We start from the raw sequence: 12,920 nt of genomic DNA, 5'->3' as shown, positions 1-12,920 counted from the left end.
TTTTTTGTGAATGTCACCAGGGAGGATGTGGGTTTCTTGGATTTCTCCATGATCTAAGTAATCGCTGGGTCTGAGCTGGCCGGCGCACAAAAAAACTTTTCAAGTGGTTAGCTCGAGCGATGCGCTCGTCTTCGAGCCGCGCAGGGTTTTAACCGGGCTAGCGGCTGAAAACCGGGGGGCTGCCACGGGGCAGGGGCTCGGGGCGGCGGGGGCGAGCCGCGTCCACGCGTGTCCGTGTCGGGCGTGGAGGAAAGGGACCGATGGGTGCGTGGGGACACGGCCCGGGACAGAGCCCCCTGGGGCTGCAGGGGGCACCCCGCGGCCCTTCCAGCCGTGCCGGGGGCCGTGCGCCCCCTCGGTGCCGGCTTTGTCGCCGGGAGGAGGTGTCACTTTTTGCTCGTGGCTCCTGAAAAGCGGCCGGAGCCCCCCCGTGACCGCTCGGCTCCCCAGAAGAGGCCCCCAGCGAAGCGATGGGTGTTTGGGGGGCAGCGTGCCAGCACCCCACGGGGGATGGATCGCCTCGCCCTTGAATCTTGCTCGAAAGCCTCCCACCAAGAAAGAGAGAATCGTCTAGTCCCAAGCCCGTCATGCAAAATGACTCCGCTTGCATCCCTCCCCGTGGCTCTTTTCATTATTAGGAGCTGCAGCGGCTGTGGGGGAGGGAGGAGCGGCTCGCAGCCAACAGTTATGCAAAATTTGGAGGCAGCACCTAGATGAGCTGGGGCAGCTCTTCGGGGCAGCGCTTTGTGCCCTGCGGGTGGCAGGCGGGTGGGATTCTGCTGCCGTGCAGCCCCCATCGACAGATTTTCATTTCAGCGCTACTCATTGCCTGCTGGACGCAGTGAGAGCAAACTCGATTTTCTACCACAGCAACGAAGCAATTTGCCGTGACATAAGACAGGCGTGAAAACGCCGTCCTTTCGCCCCTCCCCAGGCAAGAAACTTTGCAATTACCCTCGTCCCCTGCAACTCAATTTCGCACATGTGCCCGCACCACGTCCTCCCCCCCCTCGCCCCCGCTTTCTCCCAGGTTTTTGCAATGATACCCATCGCCCCCACGGCGACCTGGTCCCCTTCTTCCCCTGGAGCAGCCCGGGAGGGGACGCGAGGGGACACGATAGGACGGGACGGGACGGGACGGGACGGGACGGGACGGGACGGGAGGCTCTCCCCTCCCTCCCTCCCTCCCTCCCTCCCTCCCTTCTCCCGGTCCCCCCGCTCGCAGCAGCCTTTCCCCGCTCGGCATCCCGGAACAGGAAAGTCCCGGTTCAGCTTTCCCCCATAAGATCCTGTCTCCCCCCGCCGCTCCCCTCCCTCTGCCCCTTCCTGCCGCCGGCCCTTGCGCACGGAGCCGCTCCGCGCCCTGCGGGACCGGGGCTGAGCCGCTGGGGGCAGGCGCCGGGGCATGGGCACGGGGCTCTGGGGACCCTCCGGCCGGGCTCAGCCCCCAGCCCTGAGCCAGCTCTGAGCCAGCGGGCAGGGCTGTCCGGAGCCCGCGGGGCTGAGCTGAGATCTTGAAGTTAGTGGTGGTGAGGTTGTTTTTTTGTGGTTTTTATTTTTTTTCTTTTTATTTTTTTTTTTTCTCCTCCCTTGGCGCTTCCGAAGAGACTGTAAGGTCGGCAGCCAGAGGGAGACTGGGGGAGGAGGAAGAATTAAGGAAGGGAAAAGATGGCGAGTTGCAGGAGCGGCGTGGAGAAAGCGGCGTTTTTGTGCTGCTTCTTGCTGGCGAGCGGGGGCCTGACCTCCTGCGCCCGGCCCGAGGAGGAGGAAGAGCAAGAAGAGCAGCGCTCCTGTCACGGTGCCTTTGATCTCTACTTCATTCTGGACAAGTAAGTGACAGTCGCGTTTAGAAACGTTTATTCAGTGCCTCCTTGCATCAGCAGGGATGTCGTTTTCCCCTCCCCCGGTCTCTTTGGGTGCCATCCCCCCGTCTCCCGTGGTGCCGAGCACGATGTGCGGGACAGGGGGCTTAGTTTTGCTCCCCCCAGCTTGTGCAGTTCTCAAGTGCAGCATTTAGGGGAGCCCTGCGCTTTATCGTGGGCTAGTCGCACATGCGAACCCAGGAGATCAGGTCACCTTCAGGTTGCATGGTGTGTGAGCTGTGGGTGTTGGGTTTGAGGGGACAGTGGTCAGTGCCCCCAGCACTTCTGGAGTCTGGTGCCAGGGCTTTGGCGAAGTGCTGAAATGCCACCTGGGGCATTAAGCCATGCCAGAGCAGTCTGTGCAGAGCTACCTAAAGTTAAGGTTCAAGCGCTTGTATGTAATGATTGCCTTTTTCACATGCTTGTGGTATAGTTTCATAAAACTTGTTTCTGATCAGCTTCTTTAGAATTGCCTAAACCTATGTCTGAGTTACATCCATTAAAATATGTTGGCAAACACTTTTCTTTAATATCACGCTATTCTAATTTAGATGTGGCCTGAGGGTTTGGTTAAGCTCACATTCATAGACACGTTACGGCAAGAACCAGTGAAGTCAGTGGTAAATTAGTGCACCCACAGGTGGTTCTCAGAAGGGCCAAATTTCTGTTTTTCTTGGTGCACTGCTTTGGCTTGACAACCGAGGGTTACACTCCAGGAGTAAATTGTTGGTCTTCTGCATACAGTGAGTGCGATGGTCATCTTATCCAGTACGTCCTGGGTTATGTGACAGGACGTGACACGGTACTATGAAAAATGAAGCCTTTTATTTGTGATTCTTGCTCATAAGCCAGGTACTAAGTCTGCATTGTGCTGTTTCCTGGCTGGGAGAACTGTTCAGTCCATCAGGTCTTCTGCACAGCTGCCGTGAGGCAAAAAGCCGCCATCGCTCAGGAGCCAGCAAGTCCCAATGTTCCAGAAGAAGAGAAAAGCATCATTAGTAAAGATTCTGCTTTTAGAGCAAAATGGTCTGAAAACTACCAGAAATGGCCTGCCTTTCTAAAAGATGTGCTAACACACTGTCTGGTGGCTTTGGTGATTTTTTTTTTATATTATTATTTCACTGAACTTGTTCCTGAAGGCACCTTCCTGCCTAGAAGGAGCTCTGTGAGGGGCTAGAATTAGCACTCGAATTCATGCTTGTCATAGTTCCAAGGTGCACCTGGTACTGTTGTTCTGTCCACTTCCTCTACTGAGGTTCCAGTAACAGTAAATGTTGACGATCACGATATGGGTTCTCTCTGTGGCATGGTATATCTTCTTCCTTGTGATTTCCCTGTCTAAAATATCATCGTGTACCCCTAGCAATCAGCACACTGAATTACTATGCTACTTCTCTTCTGTAGATCAGAAAGCGCTTTCCTGGGGTGGCAGCTGTTCTCAGTCAAATTGTATTTGGGGAAATCAAGGCAGAGAACAAAGCAACTTGCTCAGAGTTAGGTACGTCAAGCAGTAGAACGCTGGCTGTGCAATTAAGATCCTCTTCAGTGTTGTGGACACAAAATCATGTTTTCTTTTGGTAGGCTATGGGTCTTGCATCTTGGCCCAGGGGCTGTCTGCTCTGTACATTACTCCACTGCAGACCAGACCTGATCATGGTGTAAAAGTCATGCATTTAGGTTCCAGTGGGAAAACTCTCTTTGACTTTAGTTGCAAACCGTGTCTTTATAACCTTCAAGAGGCTGAAAGAAGTGTTGGGTAAAAAGTTGCAGTAGAAGTTATTCAAGCCCCTGGGTGCTCAAACAGAATCCATTTAGAATCCATTTCTAATCCATTCCCACTCCTACAGGCCAGTGGCAATGCAGTTGCAAAGTTGCTTCTGGCCTTGACGAGGTTGCGTTACAATCCACCTGGGTAATATTAGAGTGGCAGATCTCAGGAGCCATAGGTCCCATGCTGTTTTCCTGCTGTAACACAATGCGTATGGTACTTAGAGGCAGCGTACGTGCTGGCTGCTGGTGTTTAGTCCCAGATATATCCTGTGACATCTGGCACAACATGAGCACTTGTTGGGGCAGCGGGTGGATAGACTCCAGATCTTGGGACAGTTCTTTAGAAAGGAGCTAGAGATTAGTGCTGAGAAGGGTCAGGGTATTCCTGGTAGGGAGAAGGCAGGAAGCCAGTTATAAGCAGGTGGTCAAATCTGGAGATGTGGTGGATGCGTTTTACAGTTGGATCCGTGCTAATACATATCCAGGAAGAATCCTGGCTCTAATTTCTGACGGGAGAATCCACAGAAGAAAAACATTGGTATACTGGTAGGTATCCCCACATCTCCGGGGCATTGCACGCCTTTGTTGGTGCCTTGCCATTATGGAGCTAGCTGCATTAAGTCTTAATTAGATGTGTAACAATGGGATTGAAGCACTGACTCTGTGAAAACTCCAGGCTTTAATCCCGTGACCCTGTAGCACACTCTTGAGCTGAATGACAGACCCTGTCTGTGAAGTCAGCCTGGGTGAACCAAAATCACTTTAAATCTGCTTTGCTTCCCCATAGAAAGATGTAATCTCTCATCTGTAGGAGGCAAACTGGAAGAAGACGACAAACCTTTCTCCTTATGCATGTAAGCACTGTGTGTTACTGCAATGACTTTATTGGGTCATGACTTTCTTTTTGTTCTGCCAGGCAAAGTCTGTGAGGAATCTAATCCTGCAGGCAACAATCATCAGAGGGAAAAGATCATCTGCTTGTGAAGTTATCGGTATAATATATATGGTGCCAATTAGAAAGAGAAACTCACTGAATTCTTACAGCTTTTCTCTTCCTGAAGTTGACTGTAGCCCTTAAAATTAACTTTACAGGATAGACAAGATCAGAGCAGTGGAACTAAGCCTTGGATGTCCAAGAAACTGGCATGGTGAAAGGGAAAAGCAGCATGTGTGGAAGGGAGACCTGCTACCGTCCTCCTTAGGGTTGTCTGACTGTGTCAGAGCCTCAGTAGGTTTGCCTTGTCTCTAGGAATACTTAAATGAGCACATCTCTTGAAGCTATGAGAACTGGACGCTTGCTGGCTACGGAAGCGGCTGCCTAGAGTCTGCAAACTTGTGCTGTCTGTATGTCACACTCTGAGTTATGCAAGCTTGAGCTTATCTGTATGTGTAGTGGAAGGCTGCAAAGTATTATACTGAAGCAGCAGAGATTTTTCTGTTTGCAGCCAAGTGAAGCCCTGTGCATGAGTTAAAGCAATATACCATGCTGTTGGTATACCCATTTCTCCTGTGGCATATGGTAAGATCGTCACAGGTGATAACAAAGACCTCGTTCATCTTTAAACAAGCAGAGCTATTAAGTTAAAACAAGTAAATAGGTAGCTGAGCACTCTTCACTTGCTTTGGTTGCTTCACTTGCTTTGGTTGTCAAAGTGCTTGAAGGACTTCTTTCAGTCCCATCCCGAACTGCTGAGGACATGTCCTCTTAGGTATTTAGCTGCTTGACTATTCCGGTCTTGTATTGACATCCTTGTGCTTGAGTATGTAAATACTTCCCCTTCATCCCCGCCTTGCTGTTAACATCCAGCAGTTGTTTGTAATCATATTGCAACGCACTTGCACAGCAAAAAGGATGACTGACCTCTAGTGTTTTCTAATTATAACCGTGCCTGGTGGCATCATTACGATTAGTGCAACAAATATAAGTCCTGATTTTAAAAGGATTTCCAACTCTGCCATAAATATTTGCTCCTGGCAATTCTTAATATGACAGATCTGAGCTGCTGTATTTAATAAATACAAAGAAAGGTTTTTGGTTATTTTTTGACTGTAGGTCAGGATGGAAAATGGGTGGAGGGGGAAGAGGGAGAGCAAGCAAGAATGTGAGATTCTCAAAAGTATTTTTTTCCTGCTGGGATGTTTGCTAAAATTGTTTGGATTTTGAGGGGAAAAATGAGCTGTGCTTCCTTGAGAAAATGTTTCCTTTTTCCACAGCACAGACCATGGACGTGCAAATGTCTGAAGGCCCTGGCTGGCTTTCTTTTAGAGCAGCGATTGTTTTTTTGGGGGCTGGACTAACTACCCTTTCTCATCTTCCCCCTGAACTTGTGGATAGTCCCTTTTCACAGTACTCCTGTCTCTTGGGTCCCCAACAGTCTTGCTTTTCACATCAGTTTTGCTGCTTCTCCTGTGCTTATAGCAGCAACTTTGCTAAACACATCAGCACAGTGTAGACAGTTGAGCCTTCTCCCTTGTAATCCGTTTTGCAGATACCTTCCTTTACCCTTGCTAAGACACTCTCCAGAGGTCAGCATCACTGGGTAGGGAACTGGTGCAGGAGAGCACAATCTCTGCTGATTAGATGGGAAATTAACTTCCATGTCTCCTCTTTTTTTTTTTTTGTCTTGGTAATTCCCCCTGGGCGCTTCACCTTGAAAAAACAGTTGTTCTGTGGAAGTTTGCTGGGTGGGAAATGAGCTGATACTTCCTCAAATTTTAGCCAAGCCAGAAAGCCATCAGAACAAAAGGCATTTCAGTAGCTGCTATTCTGGACCAGGTTTTTAATCACTTTAAGGCAAGTATAGTGCATTGATGATCTCCAGATTATTCCCCCCTCCCCCCATATGCCTTATTTAAAGCAAACAAAGAAAAGAGTCCAGTAAACACGTTTTGCTCCTATCCTCCCAAGAATGCACAATTTCCTTGCCAATTTTTTGAATGAATTTAGCACTCATGAAAATCATGAATTACAAGCACTGGTGAGAGCAAGTAGTTTTGGCTTTATGCACTGCAGCCCTCTGCCTTCCTCCTTGCATTCACACGGTCCCAGTCCCCCAGTGTTGGGGCAGAGCTGGCCCTGGGAGTTCCTGCAGCTCTTCTCTGTGGTGTCTTGTACCGATGCAGTTCTGTGCATGGGTGCTACACAGGGCATGAGGAGTGGAGGCATGTGGCTAACAATGTTGTGGTCAGAAATTGGAGTGCTGGCAGAGATAGGTGCCTGAACATGTGTTCTGTCACCTCACTTCATTGCTTTTGAAAAATCTCATATTTCACTTCTAACTTTAAACACTGCCGCTCACTTTTGGTGAGCAAGGATATCTGCCTGTTGCAGCCGGAAGTTCGTTGTAAGATTTGAGACCAGATGCAGGTAAACTGCATATCAAGATTGAGAGGACTCACTGTCAGAGTAGAAGTATCAGTTTTGTTCCTTAGACTTCATTGACTGCCGTATATATTTAAAAATGGTTGTCTAGTGTCTGTATCTTTTCCTTTTCTGTCTGACTTCTTTTCCCCTCTATAATGTAAACTCATCATCTACATGACACCTCTCATAGTCTCCAACTGCCTGTAAGCAATATTCTTTATTGTTTTCAAAACATAGTTGGTATTTTGCCTTTGTATCTTCCTTTGTTGTGGTTATGTTGCAGCCAGTGTTGGGATTTCCTTACAACCAGGTATAATTGTATGGAATGTTCCAAAGGAAACTTTTATTCAGCTTCAGACATACCTATGTTATTGGAACCAGGCTTTATTTGTTTGCATTTTGTCTCATATTATTCTGCCAGATTTGCCTTTTGGAAGGGAAGAATTCCCTTCCCCCTGCACCAAGAAGAAATTCTTTGTTAAACCCAAGACAACGCTAATGGATAGCAGTTATTTGACATAAAATGTGTACAGTTAACAGGAAGAAAAAGGCATGGCAGCTTGTCATTTGCAGTCTATTTAGGCATGTAACTACATCTGATTTATCTGGGGCTTGAGCCAAGGAAGTAAACCGTAAGATTCCCCCTGACCTAGGGTTTCAGTTTGCTTGTGCTCAGTGATTGAGAATTTCATTACTTTTGTAATGAAGCTTGCAGGCCAAATGCTGGCATGCAATGCAGTCTGAGTTGTTACAAGGTGTAGTAACACCAAACCTTTTCATCTCAAACAGGGAGACAATGAAGTGACTCCTGTGAGTTCTTGACAGCGCCAGAGCCTTGCTTCCCTGCTCCCAGTTACTGCTTGCACCTTGTTACGAGTGCTCCGGCCTGACTGGGACTGAGGGCTCTGCTTCGCTCCCTGTGTTGTGTTCAACAGGACTGGCATGCTGAGAGCAGGTCCTCCAGGTTTGGTGCTGCTCAGAGCAGCGCTGGAGCTTTCCTGGGACGTCTGAAGTGGTTGGATGCAGTCCGAGAGAGCCTTCGAATTCTACCTTGCAGTGTGCTCCTCAGGTGGCTGGGTGTGTCACGAGCTGTAACGCAGGGGAACAGGATTTGTAGATTAGACAGCAGGAGCAACGGGTGGTGTTTTTGAGGGATGATTTATGTAAGTCAGTGATGTTGCTGCAAATCTTGTCAGTAGTTTTATAGGAGAAAAGCCATCTGTAAATTAATGCTTTTGGTCATAAAAAACCTTTTGGATTCAAATACTTTAGAGTCCTGTGTTTGGTGCACTGACCTAGGACTATGAAATCTGTTTCCTAGCCGCTTCTCCATATCTTTCTCCTCCCCTCTCCTGTCTTGTCCATTAATATTGTAAGTACTTTGCAGCGAGGGCTGCTTTGGAGTGGCCATTTCTGCCAGTGTTTCTAATTGCCTTTGGAGCAGATAATATAAACTAGTTCTTCCTAGCCTGGATGAATCACCCGCTGAAGGTCCCTTCCATGCTTGCAAGAAGCATTGTTTGAGAGAGGAGGGCCCTTGTCACTTTGAATGCTCTGCTGGCTCCCAAGAAGAGAGGCGAGGGGTGGATGAACATGCGCATGCATGTCTGAAGCCACAACAAACTAGATGCCCCAGGGTTTGCTTTTATTGCAGAGCCATTATTAGCCATGTGCAAGAATTCTCTTGCTGTCTGCAATGTGGTTGTGGCCACAAAGAGCTCTCTCCAAATAACAACAAACTGCCTTATTTCTGAGCAAAGGGCTGTATGCAAGGCCACCATTAGCTCAAGGGGATACTTATAGGGACCAGCAAACTTGATAGCTGTTTTATTCTCCTGACACCACACTCAAACTGAACCCAGAATCAGTAATAACAGGTTTATGGTTTTGTTGTTTTTTTTATTTTATTTTTTTTTCCCTCTGGGATCTCTGAAATAGCTGCCATCAGTTAATTAGTAAGAGACAGGCAAATGTTGGGGGTGTGTGAAATGTAGGACAAGGGGCAGCTCCTCATTTTCAAGGGGTTTCCCTCTCCTGTTTGAGGCTTTGAGTCCTGCTGCCTGCTCTGTGTGTGTGTGTGGTAATATAAATGTGGGCAGTTCGGGTAGTGCCTGGGTATTAACTCTCACTGCAGAGCTGCAGGTCTGAGGTGTATTGCGGCAGAGTGGGCTCCTGGCAGAGAGTTTAGCTCTAAGCATGGATCACTTATGTCCTGGGACAGACACCTCAGATGTGACCCCGAAGTAGCAGGGCAGAGTGTGACGGCCTGGGTGTCAGGTTGTGCTGCTCGGCTTCTCTGCCTCCAGCTTCTACCACCTCTGGGGCCTGCTAGGACAGAAGGGGCTGACTCCAGCCCAGCTCGTGCTGTGCCATCAGCAAGGGCCAGACACAACTCTGACACCACTCATTGTGTTTTTCACACTGGTGCAGAGCTCTGCTAAGTTGCAAGGAGTCACTCCAAAGTAAGCAGGAGCAGAATCGAGGCCTGCGATCACATCACTTCCTTCCGCCCCCAGAAATACTTACCGGCCTCCTCTTTTCCCCTCCCATCCAGCAGTAGCAATGTGAAATTCAGGAAAACGGCAGCAGGAGCAGCAGCTGCTCCTCAACGCGGGCCATGAGGCAGGGAGCGCATTCTTTCCTATGTTGTGGTTTGCTGACTCCTCTCTTTGTCTCGTTTGTAATGGGAAGCGAGCTTGGGCACTGGGGAGCGAGCTCCCAGCAAACAGCTCCTGTGGGTTTTCGGCTCTGGTTGGGCCCAATTCTGATCCCAGTTCCTTAGGTATGGACCTGGGGGAATTCTGCTGGATTTGCTCCAGACTCGGCCCAGCGAGCTGGCAGCAGAAGCAGCCCCTAACATGTCCTCTGCAGCATTCTGGCTCTCTGCAGCAGCTGTCTGTTGCTCTGTGTTTGCCTTCGCCATGAGAATCGTGTAACCTCTGAGGACTGAGGCCTTGTCTTCCTGCCCGGCTCTGGAGGGCGCGTGAGCCGCCTGTAAGCGGTGGCTCATTGCCCACAGAGGTCTCTGACTGGATGCTCTGCAGGGTGTGTAGGGTTCCCTGGCTGCATCGCTGCCACGTGGCTTCCCCAAGCTGCTGGTGAGGGTGGCCGAGCATGTGTCTTGCACCCGGTGTGCTTTCTGCACCGGGCTGAGCCATATTTGGCTGATGCTTTCCTTGTTATTCAGAAGTCTTCGGTGCTCCCCTGAAATCTTACAGGAGTGACCAACCAGGCCAGGCAATGAATCTGTTTGTGGTTGGTTACTGATGATGGCAGTTTGGGACAACGTGCCAGCTTTGTCTGAGGCTCCTATTAGCACCAGTAAGCTGGTTAACAGGAATTACTTTTTTCTCAGTTATCATAGGACTAAAAGAAATGACAAAGGCACCAAAACTACTGTAAAAGTCAGGCTGTGAAGATGTCCAGGAATAATCTGTGGTGCAGAGAGTATGAAAGACCTAATGCTTACTCTAGGCTCAGGAATGGTGGAGTTGAAAATGAGTGTGTCTTTCAAGCATTGACAATTGTCAGAAACGAGCTAAGAGTATGCTTGGAGGGGTTTAAGTCACAGCCTCCCACTTGCCATGGAGAAGCAAAGCAAAAGCTTCCTAGTTCCATCCAGCCACGCAGCACAGCATGTTAGTTTGTGCTGCCAGCAAAAGGGATTTTGTGGTGTTAAAGCTAAGATGCAGAAAGCAGTGAAATGTCTCAGTATTTTCCATAGTGCTGGGCTGCTTCTGTTTGTCAGTATTGGGAGTACCATTTGACAGTATTGGGCAGCTTAGTATATAGCTTAGCAAAGCTATATACAGTAAAATTGCATTTTATAGTTGGAAATTTTCATTATTCTGTCATTAAAGTGGCCAATTTAGAGAGGAATTTGAGGGGCAAGGAGGGGAAATCATGTCCTTTTGTAAGCCAGGCCACCTCTGGTTCTTGAGGGCTTTGACATTACCAGCATTGGTTGTGTTTGAGCATTGCTGTCAACAGGACAACACCCGGGTCTGGAGGAGTGTGATGGAGGAAGTAGTTAAGTGCTGACCACTTCCCTGGCCCTCTTCATATAAGATCTGGAAACAGTGAAACTTTCTTGTTAGGGCTTCTGTCTGGCTTTGACACTTCCCAGCTGACAGACAAGATACAAGCCATGTGTGGGTGCAGAATTCCTGCCAGTGGAGGAGGAGACCCCCTGCTGCCCTGAAGTGCCTCTGCTCAGCAGGGTTGTAGCTCTGTGACAGTATGCTTCCTGCGAGGACTAGTGCTTGACAGGCATCCTTAGTTTTTCAGGGGTGGGTACGTATAGATTTTTTACAGCCACTTCTTGTTACTCTTAACACCACTCACGCTTTCCAAGACGGGGTATTTTGTTATATTTAAGGTTATCAGAGTGCATAGGAAGTGCATAGTATTAAGGTTATCTGTGCATTTGTACTGTAAGTGTGTGTGTTTTTCCACCATTAATGATTTACGACTTTCTTAAATTTTCAGTGTCTGTTGTTTTATCAAACTGTTCTTTGCCTAAAAATCAGGTATGTGAGAGGAGAAAGAAAGAAAAAAAAATGAAAAAGCAATTCAGAGTTCTAAGAAGGTACTGGAAATGATAATTTGTTGCCATTATGAAGAGAATTAGTTGCTACTTTCTTTTTTGGATTGCATCATTACCTCTGCAGCTGGCAGTAGAAATTTGATACCTCATCCAAAATAGTTCGGTGTTTTCTGAGTAGGAAACTGGCGTTGTGTATAAACAAATAACCCTGCTGGAAACTGCAAGAATGGAACTGAAATGGGATAACAAGCTCAGAGAGAAACTGAAAAGTGTCATTTCTGGGTGAGGTAGGGGGGAGAACTTAAAAATAAAAGTTGGGAGCTCTAAATGCATAGATCTTGATACCTTGAACCTTGCTTAGGCTCAAGGTAAATCTGAGTTCAGCCAACTTAGAGGCTTAGTCTGGGACTTTCAGAGGAATCCTAGAGAATTATAGGCGTTGGACTGCCTCAGATCCCTTTTGAAAAAGCACTCCTTAATCCATGCCTATGTGAATTATGTACATTTTTATGATAAGAAAATAGCTTGTTTGCTAGTAATGCCATCACCTTTCCTTGGCACTGTTCATAAATATGTGAATGTGGCTCATCCATTGACTGACACATAAATTGGAGACTGAGCAGTCCTTGGTTTGATCCATTTCTGGTGCTTTGTTGCCCTCCCTTGCTGTCTGGCAATTTAATTTCTTCATTCTTAGATAACCAGTTTGTTCTGTGAATGAGTCACCAGTTCTCCAGAAAAGTAGCATCAAAGCACACAGGCAGGCTTATTCAAGTTTAAATACTTCAGTGGTCCCTTTATGGTCCTTATCCCTTTCTTTGCTCTTCTTCAGCCCACCAGCACTGCTGCAAGGCACGCAGTGCCATATTGCACTACACGCATGGACTTCTCTTTGCTGATCCGTACCTGGTGTATAGGGGTAGACATAGGATTGCTTTGAAAACCCATAGCAGAACTGCAATTTGTTTCCCTTTTCTAATACATTTACACAGAAAAATGTCTAATGGCAGTTAGGGGAAACCAAAGGCAAAAATTTGTTTCTTACTTCTTCAGTAGTTACATTTCAGAAGTATTTTAGTTCTTGGATCTAAGCCTCTGTGATCCTTCAGGACATGCTGCTGCATTATTCATCTCTCTGCTTGTGCCCAAGACACTTGATGCAGGCATTCACCTTGCAAGCCAAGTGAATGAGCCATTCATTCATAAACACCACAGTCCTAGGGAGGGCTTTTCACACCATTGACTTCTCATGTTTTGTAGCCTTTCAAGTGGCTTGGGAGTGTATGCCATAGATCCATAAAGTGCAAATCAGCTGCACTGTAGATTTGTTGCATGCAGGGCTCTGAGTCCCACAAGACTGCTGGGGTCCCTGAGAATG

The 12,920-nt window shown here is 47.9% G+C and overlaps 1 protein-coding gene across 1 annotated transcript in view; it reads left to right on the top strand.

The window, feature by feature from the left end:
- The first annotated feature begins 1,212 nt into the window (after positions 1-1,212).
- Positions 1,213-12,920, top strand: part of ANTXRL (ANTXR like) — a 55,705-nt gene continuing 43,997 nt past the window's right edge. The window contains exon 1 of the mRNA XM_083843119.1: positions 1,213-1,829. Within this exon, the coding sequence (XP_083699245.1) occupies positions 1,669-1,829 (161 nt within the window). The 5' untranslated portion in view covers positions 1,213-1,668. The remainder of the gene's footprint in view (positions 1,830-12,920) is intronic.

The sequence above is a fragment of the Anser anser genome (genome assembly GCF_964211835.1).
Source record: "Anser anser genome assembly, chromosome: 7".
Taxonomy (NCBI): Eukaryota; Metazoa; Chordata; class Aves; order Anseriformes; family Anatidae; genus Anser; species Anser anser.
This window is presented reverse-complemented; position numbering and strand designations above follow the sequence as displayed.